The sequence below is a fragment of the Lactuca saligna genome, chromosome 5 (assembly GCF_052625555.1).
Source record: "Lactuca saligna cultivar CGN05327 chromosome 5, ASM5262555v1, whole genome shotgun sequence".
In the NCBI taxonomy this organism is placed as follows: Eukaryota; Viridiplantae; Streptophyta; class Magnoliopsida; order Asterales; family Asteraceae; genus Lactuca; species Lactuca saligna.
Window position 1 is genome coordinate 237,892,881 of NC_136421.1, and position 23,414 is coordinate 237,916,294.

At 35.6% G+C, this 23,414-nt stretch overlaps 1 protein-coding gene across 1 annotated transcript; it reads right to left on the bottom strand.

Moving 5' to 3' along the window:
• Nucleotides 1-5,715: 5,715 nt before the first annotated feature.
• LOC144997326 (uncharacterized) lies at nucleotides 5,716-6,564 on the bottom strand. Its single transcript, XM_078957198.1, has 2 exons — nucleotides 6,427-6,564; nucleotides 5,716-6,340 (listed from the first exon to the last, which is right to left on the bottom strand). The coding sequence occupies exon 2, from the start codon at nucleotides 6,329-6,331 to the stop codon at nucleotides 5,843-5,845; it is 489 nt and encodes a 162-aa protein (XP_078813324.1). The 5' UTR covers nucleotides 6,332-6,340; nucleotides 6,427-6,564; the 3' UTR covers nucleotides 5,716-5,842.
• Between the last annotated feature and the right edge of the window lie 16,850 nt (nucleotides 6,565-23,414).

Here is a 23,414-nt window from a genome sequence, read left to right on the forward strand (position 1 = left end):
TCTTCCCCGAGTTTAAATCTGTAGATCGATATGTTTAAAGAACAAATCAAGTATGCTGCTCTCGTTTGCAGATCTGGAAACGAACATCTAGAGCTATCAAAGAAGACGAAGAGGTGGTGGTAAGTAGGCAAAGTCGCTTGAATTTACATCTGGGTCACAATCCATCATCATGGGAGTTTACTAGGGGTAGGAGGTTTTGCATAAGCAGGGGGTGGAGAGAGGCATGTGGGTCTTTGATTATCACGAACGGAGAGAGTCGTTATTGCTTGGGTTAGGGTTTGAGAAAGATTGATGAAGACAGGTGGTGGGTTCTATGGAGATTTGAATATGGAGAAGAAGGGGTTGCCTCCGATTCGTAAACAAATTGCAAATCCAAAATTTGTAAAATTTCATTCAAATTTATGTACTAATCAAAATGACTTTAGCTTGGGAACAAGGATATGAGTCATGAGGATGAAGAACATAATAACAGGAAAGAGAAAGAGAGAGAGAGAGAGAGAGAGAGAGAGAGAGAGAGAGAGAGAGAGACGAAAAGGATGAGAGGGGTGGTTTGTTTTTTTTTTTTTCTATTTTTCTTTTTTTTAATTAGAATAATTAGAAAAGAAATTAAATTAAATTAAAAAGAAAATTATTTAAGGGCAGATTTATCATTTCAGGTGGAGTATAAACCAAAACTATATATAAATACCAACCATAAGGACCAAAACCACACAAAATATTTAAAATTGGACTAATGATGCACCATTAAACTTTTTTGGATTAAAACTGCATAAATTTGTCAACCACAGGGATCATTTTTGCAAATTTTTTTTTTTTTTTTTTTTTTTTTTTTAAATCACTTAACAAAATTAATTTGTTTTCTTATTTTCATCAAACCACCGAGTTATGCCTCTCCGCCATCGTGAGATTTTTTATTTCTTTTTCTTATTTATCACTCGAATATAAATTTTCTTAAATAAAAATATTCAAATCACGCGAACGGTTAAAAAAAGTTTAAGGATAAAAAAACATTCACCCAATCATCCAATAAAAATTTGGAATCATCAATAATTGTATATTTTTTTTGATTTTGGAGTTTATAAACGGTAATGTATTTAATGCGCACCAAATATACTCATATTTAGTGGTTTTTCCCCTTTAAGTGGAAAATGGAAATGGAAATAGGAAATTAACAATAAAGACTTATTAGTTTAGTAGCGAAACTGAAGACCAAAAATAGTGGTTTCTAGTCGGTGTCAATCACAATCGGAGGGTGGAAATTGAAATTGTTAGAAAATAATATATCAATAATAAACTCATAAACAAAAACCGAAAACTACAGAAAAAAATATTTAGTAATTAATAAATATAAATATATTTTTAATGAGATGTTTTAGTGTATGGTTGGTAAAAGAAGTTAATGTGAAAAATTACGCAATTTTAGAATTATTATAGTAAGGATTTGAGTTGCTCTTAATAGGTTTGATGAATTGGATATCCATGAAATTATGAGTACTTTAAAAGTAGATTAGTTTTGCTTTTATAAAAAAAAAGACAAAATTTCAAAAAATGGTTCATGTGTTTTCCAAAATATAAAGTTTAGTCCCTAAGTTAAAAAAACCTCACAGATGGTCCGAGTGGTTTCATAACTTTTAACAAATGGTCATTCCGTCTAACTCCGTCAGCTTTCTACCGTTAAGTAAGGGGTATTTTCATCATTTCAATACACAAGGACTATTTATGAGGTTTTCTCTATTTAAAAAATAAATAAATAAATAATTATTTAATTAAAGGGCCCCACCCCCTTATTTCAATACACAAAACACTCCACCCGTCATTTCAATACACAAGAGAGATTGATCATCCAAAAACAGAAAATAATAAATGGATAACAAATAAATAAGTTGCATCTTATACAAAAAGATCCGATTTTTACGGAGATGAAGCATCAAACAAAACCTCATTAATCATATCATCCTCACCATTAGCGACTGCAAAAAATTCTGCATCTTTTTCATCATCATTTGAGAAATCCCTTCTTTCAACCCTAGAATGAGCAGCAATAAAGATCAATTTTTGAGCTTTTTCTATTCCACTCCTCGATTTAGCCCATTTCAAGAAAAACCAATTCTATTTAAACCCACATGACGTGGCATGAAGAAAAATCAACCTCACTGCAACTTTCCTTAAAGAATTAAACTATGTTAAATAAGTTTCCCAAACTAACCTGCTACTTTATGGATTAGCAATTTTCATTTTACCTGAAATGGGGCCTCTTTGTTTTAATTGAACAGCTTGCGCATACACTGGATCTAGCCCTTCTGTTCACCATTTCATGAGCTCCATTAATGCGATATGAGCTTCTTGTTGGGATACGAGACATGTTATGAGTTTGTCTACATCTTTTTCTTGATCGGGAGTTAAGCATTTGAAAGGTGGTAAATACTTACCTGTTCTATCTCGGATTAGATAGAATGGGTTGAGGATGAATGCTGCAGCCCATTCGGGGTGATAGTTTCTCTTAAACCTTTTGTCGAACACCTTGTCGAAGTGAGTTTCGTTCATCTGAAACTTTAAGCATTAGTCTTTGAGTTTTACTCTGAGTTCTTCCCATAGTGGTAGATATTGCCCGATTCGTGGTCTTTCCTTTGAGATTTCGTGAACCATGGATTTAATTAGCTTGACTAAGGAATGAACGACTTTAATTTCCCTCCAAAATTGAAGAAGAAGATGGGTGGAGTGTTTTGGGTTAAGTGAGTGAGTGAGTGAGTGAGTGAATGAGTGAGTGAGAGAGAGAGAGACCCTTTAATTAAATAATTATATATTTTTTTACTTTTTTTTTTAAATAGAGAAAACCTCATAAATGGTCCCTATGTATTGCAATGACGAAAATGCCCCTCACTTAACGGTAGAAAGCTGATGGAGTTAGGCAGAATGACCATTTGTTAAAAGTTTTGAAACCACATGGACCATCTGTGAGGTTTTTTGAATTTAGGGACCAAACTTGATATTTTCGGAAACCATTTGTTAAAAGTTTTAAAAGCATCCATAATAGTAAGTTCAATAAAAAAGTTGAATGATCTAACAAATCTATGTGTCATTCAATAAATAAACTCTATAATTGTGAAATATCACATCGGTATTCAATTGATTTGGAGTTCAATGACCATTGAACTATTAAGTGCAAAAAATGAAAGTTTTTATTATTAAATATATATACTATAAATTAACTTTTATATTATTTTATTGAACTTTATAGAGTTTAATGAATTGTATGAAAAAAAAAAAAGATTTAGAGAGGTGGGTGTGGGCAACACCCACACGAGTTACTAGGCTAAGAAACAAAAAAACACCGTTACCAAATGTGATGGTGGTAACAGGAAGTAATGCGAAAGTCTTTACATGTAATAACGGGAGGAAGGGGCGGTGTCCATTAGCGTTATCACGTGTTATGAGGTACAATAACGGGAGTGACTCTTATAAATTATATAGAAAGATGACATGACAATCTATTGAACCTTATGGATTTCAATGCATTGTGTAAGAAAACAATTTACTTTTGGTAAATACTCCATCTGTCTCATATTTATAGTTAATATTTCATTTTTAAATTGTCTCAAAATAATAGTTTATTTTTTAAAATAAAAATATATATTTTTACTAAGTTGTTCGTCATTATTATTTAACCAACCAAAATATTTAATGATTGAATTAAATGCAAAAAAATATAAAACTATCATCTTATTGGATAAAGTTAATGATAATTAATGTTTTTTTAATTTGTATATATTTTTTTGTCTGTAGATAATAATTTTGAGACGGAAAAAATAATTAAAAAAAAACACTATGGCTCTATATATAACCCATTAAACTTTCTTTCTAAGTTTTAAACGGCAAAAAGGTCAAATATAATATTACTTTAAATAGTAAGATTAAATTAACAAACGAAAATATCAGCCTTGAACTAATAAGGTCGATTAGACTAGGTTGATGATGATTAATGAACAATAAAAGACTTATTTTTTTAAAGAGAATTATTAATGAACTATAGTTCCGATGTGCATGTAGATAAGAAAAACAAAAAGTAGTTAATAGGAAGTTATTGGGTTAAACAAGTTTGACAAAAGTCCAAAAAGCTAGTCAAGTCTTTTTTTTTTATTTATTTATTATTTTTGTTTATATTATTATAAGTATCTTTCTATTTTTTTTTTTGCTATCAATCATCTTATAAATTAAATGGTGATATGTATTATATTTAATGTATATTTAATGATATTTTGGTATATTAAAACAACCGATTAGCTAAAACTATAGGTCACCAATAAAAAAAATTAAAAATAAAATAAAAAATAAGACAACCCCACACGATCTGTTCATGCCCACAAACTCAGCTTACCATCTTTTTACCTTTTTCATTGTCCATGTGTTCGCTACTCAAGGGGAGAATTATATTAAATTTTATAAACTAAAAGTAAATTTGGAGTAAATATATTTCATCTTTATTAAAAAATAAAATAAAATATATCAAAATACATAATTTACTTTTCTCTACAAAATGAGATTAATATTGATATAATTTTTATATACAATTTTTTAAATGAAATTTGGGTTTGGTTGGATGGTTAATAAGGGATAAAATTTTGGTATGATTACATTGTATACTTTAATAAGAAAAATAATAATTTTTTAATATATAATTGGGTTGGATTGGGTTATGAATATGGATAGTTTAATAGGATCATGGTTTTAAAAAAACGTTCAAGGCGGGTTTGTGAAAACGTCCAAGGGGTGCCATTGCGCGAGGCGTGTTGTAGCCGTTATGAAAACGTTCAAGACGGGTTTGTGAAGCGTGACGTCCAAATAACGTGTCAATGCGCGCCTTATCGCGTTATGGCGTGAGTTTTCTTCAAGGCGCGGATTTTTTTGTTTTCTTTCTTTTGTTTTTTTTATCGGACCTAAAATAAATAAGTTTTTGTTAACTTTTTTGTATTAGATATTAATATAACACTTCTAATAACTTCATATATTTGATAAAATTCAATAATTATATGATTTATATCTTTTAATATATATAATATAGTCACGCCTTAAAAAACGGCATGACTCGCCAAAACTTATCATAGCTTAACTTTTACCTTGCTGCTAAACCACGACTTACGTTATTTAGAACCTTGAATAGGACACATATCAATACAAAGTAAGAGAATATTTAGTTTTTTATTTTATTTTAGTAGGACCATAAATAAACTTAATAAAAAATCTCTATTATGAAGAGATTTTGAGTTTTTTAATTTGATGATAAAAAAACTTAGTGACAAAGTTTTTCTATTGCAGCTCTCTAAGACTTTAGATTAGGTTGTTGATCAAAGATAAAACTTTTTAATATAAGTACAAAAAAAAAAAAAAAAAAAAAAAAAAAAAAAACTCATTTAAAGTCATTCTTGCACTTTTATCCGTATAAGACGATTATCAGCCAACTTTTTGTGGATCAACTGAGATCATAAGTCTTTATACATAGTCTTTTTATTGGGTTTCACAAATTAATCGTTTAAATTGTTTCCAATTCTTGAGCTACTATACACATCCATATGATTGACAAGTGCCATCACAAATCTTCTTGATTAATTAAGTACGATTTAAAAATTGTAACTTTTGAACATTTTAAAAACAAAACCATAGGATTCCTTCTAAATCAAGAAAAAAGATGCTCGTTTCTTATTCATAAAGCAAAAAACAAATGCAAATTAGTTTTTCACACTTTATATTAATCAATCAAACTCTTCTATACACATGCCACCACAATTTTCCCCAAGAAACGCATCAAATGTTTTTGGGTTATAATTTAATGATAAGAACATCAAAATCAATCCGATATCTTTGAAAAACTAAGCCTTCTAAGTTGGCTGCTAATTGGGATAATGGACCAATCTCCATCATTCTTCCCACACTTCAAATCCACAGTTTCTACAATTCTTTTTGTCACTTTCTTGCGTTCTTTGCCTCGGATTGGGGTTTTATCAATCCACAAATCTTCGGAATCAAGCATGGGAATCTTGTGGGTGGTTTTCTTCTTTCCGGGCTTAACCTGATGGTGGCCATTGCTCGAACTGCCGCCACTCACCGCCACCATCCGCCGGAGCCGCCTTGTAGATTCCGCCCCACAAGATATCGAGACTGGTGGAGTTTGGATTCTTATAGCAGGTTTCTTTGATGAAGTTTTCTTGACATTTGCGTCAATTTCTTGCATCATCAAGGCACTAACTTTTCCGGTTGACCCTATTCTGATCCTACCACCACCGCCGCCACCGCCATCGCTGCCTATGAGTTTACCATTTTCAGAAGCTCTACCCATGACTTACAACTACAATTCAGGAAATTGATTACAGTTTTGTGGTCAAATACCATGGAATTATAGAACCTAATAAGGAGATGATTATGAATACATACCAGAAAATATGTGGCCCCAAAAGTTTTGACTTTTGAGTTTTGACAGATGAATCACAAAAATCAACTTTTTCTGGGAATTAGATGAGATTGGAGGTGTGAGTTGGAGAATCTGTGTTCTGTCTTTTGGGGTTTTCTTTTTTTATTAATTTGTATTTTGTCTAGACCATGTATATATAGCAATGATCGATGACGTGTGTTGTACAGTTGTTAATTTAACTTTTAATAAAAAAAAGTACTAAATTTTCTTTCTGTCAACTTCTTCAAATGAACAAGTCGAAAAAAATATTAATTGTTTAGTGAATTAGATTTCATGTTGTAACAAAGTAGGTTTATTATAAAGGCTTGAAAGGTAAGATTTATAGGGGTGATGTTGACATATCGCTATTATATTGTACATTTGTACGTATCCGTTATAGATTTAAACTCATGTATTATTATATAAACTATAAAATAGCTATATTCTTGCATTTATAATAATGAAAAACGATTTAGGAAAGGTATTAAAATTTTACTTTTATTCAAAAGAATATCATTAATTTTTTTACCTATAGAATTTGGTAAACCGGTAAAACTTAAAAGATAAAACTACAAAAATGATTCTTATGATATGCATTTTTTCGGAGGTTTGGTCCAAACTTCGATTTGTTTTTGATTGAGGTATTTTTGAGCTAGTTTGTTTGTAGAATTAATCTCTGTTCAACTTGAAAACATTAATCCACATTTTTAATTTGTTTTTCTATTTTCTTAAATATTTTTCCCTTTTTATTAAATTTTTTAAAAGTAAGACCAAATAAAGAGGGGCCTTACCCCCCCCCCCCCCTCTCTCTCTCTCTCTCTCTCTCTCAAATGCACGATTTGTGCTCATTCTCCCAATAACATTCTTCTCCATAACTTCCCCCATCCATCTTCTTCTCCAACGCAACGTTGAATCCTTCATCGATTCAGTTTTTCACTAAAATCTCTCCAAACCTTCGAAAACCTAGTTCTTGATCTTGGTTTTCAATGGATCCACACTACGAACAAAGGTTAGTGGACGAAGTAATTTACCTCCATTTTCTCTGATAGCAAGACCCTCCCTCAAGATAATTACCCTATACAAATCTACAACATACTCCCACTCAATTCAAGAAACACAAGAAACCCCCCAAATTTAAACCCAGGAACCCCAAGAAGGACAACAGTTTCTCCAGCACCGAATGGCCGGTGAAACCTCTTCCGGAATCCCCCCAATTAACTCAATCTGGATGGTCGGAATTGAAGCTAAAACCTAGCCCACAACAAACAACTTGCTACTAACACCAGAAGAACTAGAAAACCACAACCGAAACCAGATCCAGCAAAGGGCATTGAAGGTTGTGAAATAATTTTATTCCAGAAATAGCGGTAACGATGATGAAGAGAGCGACGAAGACGACAATATGGATGAAAAAGACGGTGATGTTAGTGAGAAATAGTACAATATCTTTTGGAAAATGTTTAACGACAATGAATAATTGAAGGGCCATTATGTAAAGCATTGTGGTGCTGAAGGTGAGTTTTCGTGTCTAGTCTGTGGTGTAGTGAATGAGAAGCATCTAATAAGGTTGAAAAAGTTTAAAGAATATGTGGCTTTGGTTCAACATTCAATTTCCATTGCAAAAACGAAGAAGATTAGATCACACATAGCTTATGACCGAGTTATCTGTAAAGTTCTTGGCTGGGATATCTATAGGTTTCCTTCTTAAATTGTTATAGAGCATAAGTCTAATGAATTACATGTATCCCATTACTGAAACCTTATTGAATTTGATTAAAAACTTCATAATTTCATGTATTTGCAGGGAAATGATGTTAATGGTGGTTGTAATTCAGGTTTTAACAAGATTATGGATGATGGGTCGTTGAGTCCTGATGAAAAAGCTCATGTTAAAGAAACTGTTGAAGATGAATACATGGTTTGTTATGAGTCTCTGGCAAAAGCAAACGTAGAAGAAGAAGATACAGGGAAACATGCTTTGAATGATGTGGAAATGGCCACAAGGAGGGGAGGGGAATCATAACACATTTCCTGCAATGGTGTCGACGGTAATGGGGGGGGGGGGAGAGAGAGAGAGAGAGAGAGAGAGAGAGAGGAGGGAGGAAGAGAGAGAGAGAGAGTGAGAGAGAGAGAGAGAGAGAAAGAGAGAGAGAGATGGAGCCCTTTTTATTTGGTTTTACTTTTAAAATTTTAAATAAAAAGGGAAAATATTTAAGAAAATAGAAAAACAAATTAAAAGGTAGATTAGTCTTTTCAAGTTGAACATTGACTAATTCTACAAACAAACTAGCTTAAAGGACCTCAATAAAAAAAATCGTGATTTAGACCAAACCTCAAAAAAAATTCACACATAAAGGACCATTTTTGCAGTTTTGTCAACTTTAGAAAACATAATTTTTATTGCTAACAATAGGGCCGCTCCATTAATTTTGAGGGCCTTATGCTAAGAGTAATAAATAGGCCTTTAATATAAGAAAAATGATTTGTTATAAAAATCATCTCAAAAGGCATAAACCAAGAGGTGTGAACCCTTGTCATTTTATGAAGCCAACAACCTGTACGCCTTTAAACCAGCTAAGCTACAAGACATTTTGTTGAAGTTTTATGTAAATGTGTATATATTAGAAATAGACCAGTTAAAAATTAAATGTAAGGGAGTAGATGGGAAACGAACCCTGGAAGTTTGGCACGACACAACAAAAGGCGCCTTGTAGAGCCAGTTGAACTAGAAATAGTTTATTAATTTCTTTGCGTAACATAATATATAACATATAATAACTATATCAATTGGCTAAAAACCAGGCCCTATTTTTTCCGGGGCTCTGTACGGTTGCACACCTTATACACCCTCAGGGTCGGGCCTAGGTAACAAAAGGTTTTAATTTTATTAATACTCTTTTGCTTGATATGGGCAACACACAAACATACTACCTTACTCTTTCTCTTTCTCAACAGGTTGGAATTTTAATGGTTAATCTCACTCACTCTCTCTCTCTCTCTCTCACACTCTCACTCTCATAATAATAAAATCAGAACAAAAGAAGGAAAATTTTGTTTTTCTTATTAACCAAACAAAGTCAAATACATGCTTATATACTAGGATTTAAGAATTCTAAATAAACTCAAATAGATTAAACTAGGAAACAAAAGATAAACACTACATAAGATAATAACTATCTCAATACTCCCTCCCAAGTTGGAGTGTGTAAGTTACGAACACCCAACTTGCCACGAAGAAACTTGAAACGATACGTACCAAGAGCTTTAGTGAAAATGTCAACCATTTGAAATTTAGTAAAAACAACGAAAGTATTTTTCTCACCATTATTGATTCTCTCACTGACAAAATAACAATTCATCTCAACATGTTTTGTCATTTCGTGGTAAACTGGATTTGCTTTTATGTGTGTGGCTGCTTCATTGTCGCACATGAGAGGTGTAGGGCTAGTTTGCATAGCGTCTAGGTTAAGTAGTTACCACCATAACCATAAAACCTTACATATCTTGTTTTCCATAGACTTATACTCAGCTTCAACTGAGGAGATTAAACCACCGTTTGCTTCTTTGTCCTCCGTAATCCTACCATGAAACATCCCAAAAATAAGACCTAAATTTTCATTTTTAATTGAACAAAATTAGTATTCCAAAACATCATCAACACAATCCAGATAAAATAAGTGTATCAAACATCATCTTAAATCAGAGTAAATCACAAAATGCGGAACGAGGTCGTGTGTGCTTGCAATCATCCCGAGCCCTTACACTTGGAACTAGCCTTAACTTGCATAAAGGGCCCCACCTAAATGAGTGTAACGGGCCCCATCCTAATTCACAATATGGGCCCCGCCCACATACAATTCCTATAATCATAACAATTAATAGCATACAGAGTAACTAACCGGCCCCACCCAGTAAGCATACAAATACATACATATACCACTGTCACACAGACAACGAGTATTCTAACGTAATAGATCACGGGTTTCCATTGGTGCCTTCGGCCCGCTAAACACAAGGAGGAAACTCACCTCACACTATTGAATCACAATAATAATTCATGGATGCTAACCCGATAAATATTTAGGTTGTCAATATCAGTTACCACCCAATCAACAATTAGATTCCATTCTATAACTATCAATCCATACATAGGGTAAAAATACCATTTTACCCCTTACCTAGTTTGGACCAACACTAAGGCCCAAACCTACAATAAAAAAGGTCAAAAATCAATTAATCATCCAAGGCCCATACATGGCTCAATTTTCCAAATTACACCCAAACCCTTACATGGGCCTTACCCCAATGCCCACTAATTTTTCCTAGCCAAAAACACTTGCACTCAGATGGCCCAAAAAAACCCTAAGCATCAAGGCCCAAAATATTGGCCCAAACCCGAAGCCCAAAATGCGAAGCCCATCAAACTGAGTACACGGGGCGTACCCAACACGTACGCGCAACTTACTTACTTGAGGGCTTCTACGCTAAGCGTACTTGCTTGTATGCCCACATACTCACCCATTAAGCCAACAATTGATTTTAACTCTTAATCCATTAAGACATTGCTTCCAAAACATAGATCTGACTTCCCTAGAGCTGGATTATCATGTAAAGTTGGTAACTTTACGTTCATGCATGGCTAAATGAAGCTCTTAAGCTTAAAAAGGACTTAATATGTGACTTAATGAATGCATGAGATCCAATACTCCATAAAGTTGGCACCTTTATGCCTAAGGAACTCTTAACTAGATCATTTCTAAAGGAATAAGTCCTTCAAACATCTTAACTCAACAACCAACCCAAAAAGGGACCAAAAAAATAACAAATCAAGCCATAGAGAGATCTACGCATTTACAAGCCAAGGTATGAACTTGATACCTCAAAAGTCTTGCAAAGAGGGTGATGATTTTGGATCTACAAACTCCCCACCAAGCAAGGCACCTTCAATCTTCTTTACTTCCTTCATAAAGGGCAAAATGACCACCAAAATCCTTTCAAGAACTCAAGAACACCACCAAGAAAGCTTAAGGGTTGATTTAGGGTTTTAGAAGGTTTGGGGGCTGGTAAAGAGGCTAAACCTAGGGACTTAAGGTCCTTAAATATGGTATAACACCCTAAAATTAGGGTTTCAACATCACCAAGTACGTTAAGCATAACCCTCGTATGCCCAACGTACGAGGCCTCACAATCACGTGCCCACTCACTTAATACGCTAAGCGTACCATGTGGTATCCCCCGCGTACTACACCAAGTATCAAAATGCAACATTTTCAAAATAAAAGGGCAATTAGGAACATACCAGAAATCCAAGAGTTACATCCCAAGCTAATAAAATATCCTATGTGCGATCTTTTAGTGGTAGGGTGAATTAGACAACTTGCATCACAATACACAACAAGGTCTAGACCTCCTCTAAAATTAAGGAACAATCCTTGACGAGGAGTGACCTTCAAGTAGCGGAGTACTCTATATGCATCATCCATGTGAGATCCTTGTGGATTGCTCAAAGATTGACTTAACTGATTTACAACAAAAGTAATATCTGGTCTTGTGACTATGAGATAAAGAAGACGTCTAACCAGTCTTCAATAATGAAAAGCATCTACTTTTAGAGTTTCATCATCTTTCCGAAGCTTTATGTTTTTTTTCCGTTGGAAATGCACTTGGTTTACAAGCTATAACACCACAGTCTTCAAGAATACCCAACGTGTATATTCTTTGACTAATCAAAAAATCTTCCTTTGAATGAGCAACTTCGATGCCAAGAAAGTATTTGCGTAGACCCAAATCCTTAATGCTTAAGCAATTTTGAAGATGGATTTTTAACTCATCAATTTTATTGATGTCATTTCCTATCAGTAAGATGTCATTGACATAAATAAGGGAAATAACATGAACTAATTCTCTCTTGAACACAAAAATGGAATGATCTTCTTTGATCTATTGAAAATTAATTTCTATAAGAGATTTTGTGAACTTTTGGTACCAGTTTCTAGATGCTTGACGAAGGCCATAAATGGACTTGTGTAGTTTGCAAACTCACTTCTTCTTCTTCTTCTTCTTTTTACAAAATCCTTGAGGAACCTTCATTTAAAGATATTCCTTTATATCTCTATGTAGGAACGCATTATTCGCATCCATTTGATGCACTTTCCATTCCTCCGCAACCACAACTAAAGCACATCGAACAATAACAAGCTTTGCCACCGGGGAAAAGTCTCATGGAAATCAATGCCTTTAACTTGGGTGTATCCTATTACTAATAATCTGGCTTTAAATCTTTCAACTTTGCTAGTGGACTTATATTTTATTTCGTAGACTCACTTTGAGTCAATAACTCTTTTTCCTGGAGGAAGATCCATCAAAGACAAGGTGCCTTTTTCTTCAAGAGTTGTTATCTCTTTCTTTATCGCTTCGATCCATCTTGGGTCTTTCAAAGCTTGAGAAAAATATTTTGGTTCATCATTTGAAGTTATTGATGCTAAGAAGGCATGATGAGTTTTAGAAAATTTATTATAAGAAACAAAGTTAGTAAGTGGATGTACTGGAAGACTAGTTGTTGTTGAAGAGCCTGTAGTAAGGATGCGTGTTGAGCTATCGAGCGATGGAGGAAAATTAACCACGAAGTCTTCAAGATGTTTTCATTTAGAACGAACATGAGTTCCTTTTCTGATTCATGTTTAGACCGAAGTGTCATTTGTGGAAGACTCTTCCACATTTTGTGAGGCATTGGTATTTGTTGTCGTCGGATCACTGGCCGGTGGGCTTTCTTGTGGATAACTAATGTAGCTATCATTGTGGACTTGGACTTTATTTAATGCATCAACAAGGTATTCATTTTCAATTACCTTGTGTCCTTCAAAATTCTCTCCAAAAGGGAATTTATCCTCAATGAAAGTAACACTTTGAGTAACGATTATTTGATGTTTTAAATCATATAATTTATATCCTTTTTCCCCCATTGGATATCCAACAAATACACATGGTATGCCTCTTTTCACAAAACTTATCGTGTTTTCCAAATGTGTTATGTGCATAAGATAAGCAGCCAAATACTCGTAGATGCTTGTACGCAGGTGATTTTCCAAGAAGGGTCACATGTGGTGTTTTGTTGTCTAAATTGGGTGTAGGTAACTTGTTGATAATGTAGGTTCTTGTTAAAATGCAATCACCCAAAAACTTAATTGGAAGAGAGGCATGGAAACGTAAAGCTCTTCATATATCTAAGAGGTGTCGGTGTTTTCTTTCCACCGCTTTGTTTTGTTGTGGTGTGTAAGGACATGAGGTTTCCAATAACATACCCTTATTTTTGTATAACTCTAGCATGAACCTATATTGGAACTTTGAACCATTATCAATTTTCATCCTTTTGGTTTTCGTCTTAAATTGACTTTCTACCATATTATAAAATGTGATTAATAATTCAGCAGCTTCAGATTTGGTTTTCATTAAGTATACTCATGCACCACGACTATAATCATCCACAATTAACAAGAAGTAATAAGAACCATTAAGAGAAGTGTGTTTATATCTACCCCATATGTCAACATGGATTAAATCAAACCAATTTGTCATTTTTGAAAAACTAATTGGAAAAGGAAGCCTACGCTATTTTTCTCTAATGCATGAATCACAAATTTGACTACAAGTACTTATATCTCCTAATTGTTGTATATTGCAAATAACTCCCTCTGAAGTGTGACCCAGTCTTCTATGCCAAACATCATACTTCCTTAGAGTCATTAATGCCATTTTCTTTTTCTCAATTGGCCCAAGTAGTACAATCCATCGCGCTCTTTACTCATCCCAATCAGGCTCTTCGACTGAAAGTCTTCCATGTAACAGAGATCAGGTAGAAATGTTAAAGAACAACCAAAATTCCAAATTATTTTGCTAACAAAAATTAAATTTCAATTGAAATATGGCACATGTAATACATTTTTAATTTGAGGTTGGATATTTGTATGTCACTAATCCATTTTATATTCACTGTTTCGCCATTTGGTATAGTGACTGAAGTGGAGTTCTTTTCAAGAGTCATAGCTATTGACCATTTGTTGAGATGGGTTATATGGTTACTGGACCCTGAATCAATGATCCAGCTGTACAGTTTCTTGATCTTACCAGTCATATTCACACTTAGGTTTGTTTTTTCATCACTTGGTTTTGTAGACTTCAACAATTGAAGCAATCTATCATAGTCTTCCTTGTAAGGACATATGTCTGCTGTGAGGCATCTATGTTAACGTTGGCAATATGAAGGTTCTGTTGCTTGCATGTATTTGTCTGATTTTTTTGGAGGTGGTGGATTTCACATTCCACCAATCAGGGTAGCCAATGATCTCGAAACACCTATTGATCGTGGTCTTAATTTTTGTCAGTGAGAGCACCAACGATCTTCATTTGTCTCATTCCTGTTTCTATTTTCTTTCTTTTTGGGGTTATTGGAGGAGTTACCTTTTGTTATAGTTCTTCGACCAAGTTTGCTTCCGATCTAAAAGGTTGTTTCCTTGCTCATATTTTTGGACGTGCTAACCTTCTTTTGTTGTTCATCTAGGCTTAGCAGGTGGTACGCATTGCTTAAGGTGGGTAGTGGGTCGCTACTGATTATTTGATTCCTCAAAGCTCTATAGTCTTCATTAAGTCCCATTGGAAAATACTTTAGGCACTCATTTTCTTTAATTTTCAAGATTTCTTTCATAATGTCACATTTTCAACCCTGACAGTCACATGAAGGCGACAAACTAATCGATTGTGCTTCATCCCTAATTCCTCTCAGTTTTGTGTAATAGACTAAGATGGTCATACTTTCTTGATGAATCATGGTGATTGTTTTTCTTAATTCCTAATCTCTCAGTGCATTCTCCATTCCAAATCTTTCTTCTGAATCCAACCAAATATCATGAGCTATGACAGCGTATTTGACACTACTTTTGATTTCCTTTTCCATTGCACTGAATGATAACATCCCGTTTCCTACCATTTCTGAGCCATGGAACGGAAGTCAATTGTGTAAGGTTTTGGGCCTTAAGGAGGCAAATTTTAGTCCTTATGGAAGGAGGTAATTATAGTTAAGAGAATTTACCCTTGAATTGTGTTCTGGGCCGATAGGTAGAAAAGGAAAAGCCATAGGCCTAGTCCTTGCATGAAATAAAGTTTTTAGTCCAAGATATTTAGTTAATATTGTACAGCTCTTCAACACCTTTATGTGGGTATAAAGAACATCAAAAATAATTTTGGAACGAAGAAGTTACGATCGCTTGAAGTTAGAATGATTTTTGGGTTAGCCGAGTACACATGGCATACGGGGAGTACGCAGGGCGTACTAGGACATCTTAGTACACCGGGAATACCAGGAGTATGTGGGGTGTATGCTATCAGTTCCCAAACCCTTATTTTCGTGGTTTGATCCCTATTTAAGCTCCTTAACTTCCCCAAACCTATTCCATTCTCAGCCTCTACCTCTCTAACAACCTCTCTTGAAACCTTAACCCTAGATTGAGCCTTGTGAGCAAAAAGAAGGTGCTTTTAAGTGCTTTGGAGTGTTCTTGGTGTACTATGGTGAATAAGGAACTCGTTGAGGAAGTGATAGTTTCATTGGAGCTTGTAGATCCAGACTTTGTTCACCTTGATATTTCTTCTAGAGGTATAAACTTTGAATCTTGATGATGAAATTGTTAGATCTAGCAAGTTTTGGGTATTATGAGCTTTTTGTCACTTCTTAAAGTTTAGATCTTGAAAGTTTGTGACCTTGTTATGGATAAAGTTGGAAACTTTGTCCATCTAAACATCATTCTGATTCAGATATGAAGGTTGGAGACTTGGACTTAAAGGATTAAGTTGAAAAAGATGCCCTTTTGGGTCCCTTGGAGACTTAAAGACTAGATCTTGTTTTTAGGGACCATTCTAATGGATAAAGTTGGAAACATTATCCATTATGGAGCTATTATGAACCATAAAAATGTGATCTTGTCCCTTTTATCCCTTCCATACAAGAGTTGTGATGTCTTATTGGGTTAACAACTTAGGGTTTTGGACATTATGCACTTTATAGCCATGCAGAGTCATAAAGTTAGAAACTTTATGACTGAGGACATCATTTTGGGCTTAGATCTAAGTTTTGCTCGTTAGATCTTAATGAAATAATCTCTTAATGGAGTTTTTGGACTAGGCTGTGTACGTTGGGCGTACCTGGTGGTACGTTACACGTAAGAGGTTAGCGCCCTATTTTTGGTCAACATCAGAGTATGCTGAGTGTGCTCTCATGGTACACAGGATGTACTTCGTTTGGAAGAAATATTGAATTTTGGACCTTGACCGTTGACTTTGACTTTGACTAGGGTTGACCAAGTATCACTTAAGGGTATTTTGAGCTATAGTTAAACCATGGTCTTTATCTGCTGAATATGTTACCTGTAGAGCCGGTATTCGGAGCAGTGTATTGTTTAGCTATTCGTCAGACTGTGAGGTTAGTTTTTGTCACTGTACCCGTAGGTCGAAGGCACCAAGGTCGGCCCACTAGATTATTTATCCTGGTCAAGATAGTGATATGATTGTTGTAGCTGTTTGGTGGATCCGTATGATTATCTGTATTTTTCGGCATTATGTTTGTGTTTATGTTTATTTTTGGGATGTTAAAAGTTGGTATTAGAGCCTTGGTTCGAGAGAACTGGATGAACATTTGTGTGAATCCTAACTCAAACTAAGGAACTATAAAAGTTTTTAAACTGGTTTTCAAAAACAATCAAGGAGTGATGCGATGTGTACGATCAATCAACGCAAGAAAGTATACCCCAAGTTACCCACACCATTATTTGATATTATGTGTATGTTAGAACAACATGCTAATTGTAGGATAGGAATCTTCAGGAATTGAATGATAGAATTGACAGATACGTGATGCCTTATTTCCCATAGAGTTTTCTTGCTTATTGTTGTATGAATCTTTCGAGTGTGAACTAACTATTAACTAAATACGTTAAGTCACTTGTTGCATGGGTTAAATAATTTTTTAATGAAGGATTTAGTCCTATGGTGCAACTCTTGTTTGAGTCTAACCGTTGTAGGGTTGAATATTTTATTAAAAAACTATTTAAGTTGTGTTGCATGTGACTGTATTCATGCAGTAGTTAACTGGCACTAATGGGGGTCGTTTGACAGTTGATGGTAGGGTGAGGTGTGAATCCTAGAGGAGCCTTGGAAGTGCTTTAGTGCGGTTGATACACTGTTTAGTAGGTGTTCAAAGTACTGTTATAAGTAGGTAACTTAGAGGACTCGGGTTGATTATTGAGGAAAGTGTGAATAGGTGTGGAAGGTAGTATTGGCCTTGTACTATTGGAAGCACATGATCCATAATCGAATCAAGGAAGTCATGAGGATTCTAAGGAGTTGGTTAAGGTTAGATAGCATGGTTGGATAACCATAATTCTTGGCAGTGTTTCTGTATCTGTCATTCTTTTGGTTATGGTTGTTCAAGCTGAGTATGAGTCTGGTGATTGTTGTGCTTTAGTGGCCATGCAAGTTTAGGTATGAATGGTGCAAACCTAAGTAATTTAATTGATTTTGAGGTCTCAGAAGCCTAGCTCAAGTAGTTCTAGTTGAGTCGCGAGACTCAAGAAGGAAGCGGTTGTCGGGAGCATATCGAGAATTTTGGCCGGAGGATGAGTGATTGGGAAATGGGTTGAAATGTTGTAACACTCCAAATCAGGTATTATCTTTGAAGACCTTGAAATTTTAAATATTGCATAATAAGTCCCTTAAGTACGCTGGGCATACTTCATGAGTATGCTTATCGTACCATGCATGGATGATCGTAGAGGGCTTGCACGTATGCTGGGCGTACCAAATGATATGCAGGGCGTACGTGACATATGTTCAAACCCTAATTTCCAGACTTAAGACCTATATAAGCATCCTTATCTCATTTGAGCTTCACCATAACCGACCTCCTTCACCTTCAAATATCCCTGAAAACCCTAAGATCATTAGAGAGTGTGTTCTTGAGCTTTTGAGTGTTTAAACACCGTCCATTTAAAAAGAAGAAGAGGGAACAAGCCTGAACGAAGAAGAGCTTCTGGATCTTACATTTTGAGCACTCTAGGAAGCTTAAGGTGGTAAAAAGATTTCACCTTGGTTATCACTTCCATTTCTAGAGCTAGGGTTTTCTCTTTAGTTCCTTTTTCTGTTCTTGAACCACCTCTTGAGAGTTTAAGCAACTCTATAGCTTAGGGAGGATAGATCTGAAGTCCTTTGGTCCATTCATAGCATAAAAATGGAGTCTTGATGGGTGTTTTGATCTCATGAATGGATTAAGACTCTTAGAAAGGTCTTAATGGGTTGTTGGGAGCATATGGGACATGCAAAGGCATAAAGTTGCCAACTTTATGCCTTAGGATGTCTCAGTGGACTCAGATCTAAAGTTTGGACGTTAGAACATTGAGTATTAAGAACTTAATGGAAAATGTGCTTAATCTGTTTGTATGTTGGGCATAACTTAGAGTACGCAGTGCATAAAGCTCAAGGACTCAGTACCTTGCGTGTACCAGGTGTTGGGTTTTGGTCATAAGACATCCTATGTGCTCATACAAACCCTAAAGCTTGGATCTAGGTTTCTCTATTGTACATGCTTTGAATCCAAGACTATAAACCCTAATTCTAGCATGCAAGTAATCATATTAACATAAGAATGAGTTTATAATGTTACCTTGATTGTTATGTAGCAATAACAATCCCAAATCTCCTTGATTTGACTTTGGAATGCTTAGAGTTACAAGTGTCACTCCTCTAATGGCTTACAAACACCCTAAGCAAGAGGATGAAGAGGAGAGAGGTTGGAGGCTGCCAAAAACATGTTAAACCCTAACAAGAAGCTTAGCCACGTTTTTGAGCCTTAAGGGGTCTTTATATAGTTGGGCTATTAGGGTTATCTAACAAGGAAACCCTAATTTGGATGCTTAAGCCTTAAGCAACCCATAGACTCCTTTTAATCAAGCCCTTGGACGATTTCCTTATGGGCTTCCCCATAGAATTCGTCCAACCCTTGATACAAGGCAATCCATGGCCCAAATTGCAATTATCTTATAATTACAATTCCAGTCCCTTAAGTTTAATTAATCTCTTTTAGTCACAAAACTGATTACCAATTAATTATTGACTAATATTAATTAAACAATATGATTTCTCCTTTAATATATTATTCCCATAATATATTAATAAATCATATTTAGTCCTTTATCTCCATAATTCATCCTATCAAGTTGCTTTGGTGAAGGCAACCCAAAAGGACCATGCACCATCGGGTCAAGTACATACCAAAATAGTTATGGACTTAGACACTAATCCAACACCAGGGTGGTACGTAAGGCATACGCACATCAGATAGACTCAGGCTTATTTTGGGCTTGTAATCCCTTTGGGCCTTAACTAGTCATTGGGCCTAGTCACGTTTTAAGTTAGAGGGCCAACTTATCTGTTTTGGGCCATGGTTACTATGGTTGGCCTTTATTGGGCCATGAGTCCCATTAATGACTTTAAACATGGACATTGGGCCCATTAGAAAATGAAGACTTTTTGGGACATTGTAAAAGGACTTGGGGTTTGGGTCGTTTTATTTGGATTATGTCCAACCATAACTTGGTTTAATGGTATTATTGTTCAACACGGGTGGTCACAGATTGTTAGGAGAGTAGCTTTCGGATTCAACAAACAGAGGTGAGTCTCCTCACCATACCAATGGGTCGAAGGCACCAAGGCAGATCCATTATGTCTTATGTGGAATGTGAGTTGATTTAGTGATATGTGGTAAATTAGTTGGTTATATGCTATGTGTTATGCTAGTTATTTCTATGTATTGTATGAAAGACCATGGGGGGTGCCCATGACACCTGGTTATAAGATCATGTGTGGGTGCCCATGACATTCCAGGTAAAAACCATGGGGTGCCCATGAAACTTGGCTATAAGACCATGTGGGGTGCCAATGACATTCCAAGTAAGACCATGGGGGGGGGGGGTACCCATGGTACATAGGTGTAAGACCATGTGGGGGTACCCATGGCATCCTGGGGTAAGATCCTGGAGGGTGTTTAGGGTATCCTTATTTGTCTATATGCATGGCTTATGTGATTGATATGGATTATATGGTTATGTGGATTATATGGGATATGCTATGGGGAACTCACTAAGCATTACCTTATAGTTTGTTGATTGTTTTAGGTACTTCGGATCCTAAGGGCAAGGGTAAGGTTTGATGATATGTCGTGCACTCTCCGACACTAGATTTTATGGGACATTTTGATATTTGAAATAAACGTTCATGTTATGAATTTGAAAACAATGTTTCATGAGATTTTGTGGTATATTGGAATGTTTTGATTATTTAAAAATGAAAAATTTCTTTTGCAAATTTGGGTTGTTACAAATGTCACTATCTATGGAGAGACTTCTAGTTTTTCGAGTTCAAAGAAGGAGAGGGAAGGGTTGTGACTTTCATTGTTGGTATGTAAATCCAGAATGGTGCTAGTTGGCTATGGTGTTTGGCGGCTGTATGACAATGTGGGAAGGCGTAGGAGGATTGTTGTGGTATGGATGCCTCGTGATTAGACCAAGGGTTTACTTCTTGGGATATAGGCAAGTCAGGTGCTAATTGATGGTTTCAGGAGAATCAGGAGCGACAACTTTTGTTGTCTTTTATGTATCCCGACTATGATCATGATGCATTTGGTATTTATGAATGATTTTTTTTGTGCGATGAATTGACGGTTTGGATTGCAGGCGAGGAGTGTATGTTTTGGGATAGTAAGTTGGTGTTTTGCATATGCATGTGCATGAAATCCTCAATGTTAAAGGTGGTTATGATTGGAAGTATCTGAGATTCAGAATCTCTTAGGGTTTGATTGGTCCTTATTTGGAAGATCATCCTGCATGTGTTATACACTCCTAGAGTTAGGGACGGTTTGTACCTATTTGAGTCGGTTTGAGATATGTTTTGGTTATAACAATAGTGGGTGGTAGTTCGAACCCTAAGTGGGGGAGAACTAGGTATTCTGCTTGAAGGATCACCAATCTGATTGAGTTTATGGTGTCGAAAGAATAGTTCATAAGGGTCTGCGGTGCGGGTATGTAGGATTTCATATTAAGATTTAGTCAAGTCAGGTGTGTAGAGCAAGTGGCTATCGGATGTATGTGTTTAGGAAATACACGAGTTGTCATGTAGCAGGAATTAGTTGCTCAAGGAGCTTGTTGTAGCAATTGGTTCCTTTTTGGGATGCCAATAGATGAGGAAGTGCTAGGATCAATCATGTCGAGGGACTTGTCAGCTCGTTGTATGAATTGCTATTTACAGTCTAGAATGGGTAGTTGTTGATCGATAAATCAGTTTCAGAAATGGGTATGTTCAGCTCCACATGGGTTTTGGTTCACTAGATTACATGTCAATGTGTTCTCGATTATTTGGTCATTTGATACGTCATCAAAGCAGAGATTCATCGGAAGTTTTGAGTTGTATCAGTTGAATTTCAACGAATTCATCGACCTATCATCAAGTTCGTTCAAGTTTGGAAGATGTCCTTGGTTATTAGGAGTCTAGAATTTGGGACAGTGTTGCTCAGTTTTCTAGATGGGACACTAAATCTACATGGAATCTAATTTTTGGCATGTCGTGCTGGCAGGGCTGGTATTTGGATGGATCCAACTAGAGTCGTAGTAACATTTCTGGATAACCTTCAACGTTTTATCGAGATAGTTACGTGTTGATGGGGTCTGTTCAGTCTCAATCAAGTTTTGGGATATTGTTTTGATTTTTATGAGGATGTCTTCTGTTAATGATTGAGGTTCGTCATTTTATTAGTACTCTTTTACTTCACCCCTTTTGGGTAAGGTTATGGGTTCCCTAAGTGTGTGTATTGTGGTGAGTTCATTAGATATTGTCGTGAGGGGTGTATGTGGGCTGAATAAGATAGCAATGGAGTAATTTGTTTGAACTATATGCATGGTTCTTATTTGGGTTATAGCCATTGAATTGGAGCAAGAGTACAATCGTTTTATCCCATTCTCGGGTCATGTGCGACCATGTTTCGTTAAGTTTTACGTTGGTAGCACTTGCACCGTGAAAGGAATTTTACGTGGTAAAAGATTATGGCATTGTTGCGCTCAGTTAGAATTGAGAGTGATCTTGATTGGGTTCATACATGGCAGTGGAATGAGGTTGAGTATCTTTAGGACCCCGTTGTGCTAGTCGTGAGTTTCCAAGCGAATGATGGAATATGAAAAAGACCGGTGTAATACTAGGAGCATTCTAGACATAGACCGTGGGCCCACTTATCATGATTTTTTATTTTTTCTGCTTGTGGTACTTTTAATTTTGGTGCATTGTTGGAAGTCGGGAGACTCACGAACCAGCTGGTTTAGATAAAAAAAGTGAGAAGTTAAGGGTTAATATGAGTATCAGTTTTACATCAGAAAGTCTCTGCGGAGTGTTTGTATTATAAATCTCATTTGTTCATGAGCTGTTACTAGGGGTTTGGTGACCAAGCTTGGGCATCGTTTGTGAATGTCTCGAGTGATTTTCCAGGTGGGAGTACACCTGAGCTGATAAGGGTTAGATGCAATGTGAAAATTCTTGGATTGATCATCTTTCATCATAGGAACAATGGTTAGTAATGGCATGCCGGGGAGTCAAGGGTTTATTTAAGGTTTTTAGTACATCTTATGGATTTGGAATTGGTTGAAATTCGCGAGCGTGTGTTTTAAGTACTTCATTTCGTGTGTTTAGTGGTGTTCTTAGTCAAAGACAAGGGGTGGGTTCAACGAATGGATGAATATTAGTCCTGAAATATGGGTTCTAAAGTTTACATCTGATGGGTTCCCGGTCTTGGGAAGCATATTGACAGATTTGATTTGGTGATTGTAGTTTTGAGAGTCCCCAGATCTGTGGTTCTTAATAGAAGTTCGGTCTTGTAGCTAGGAAGTTGTGG

Bases quoted from the DNA above. Each gene is read 5' to 3' on its own strand.
- LOC144997326 (XM_078957198.1), bottom strand. From the start codon at position 6,331: ATGGGTAGAGCTTCTGAAAATGGTAAACTCATAGGCAGCGATGGCGGT.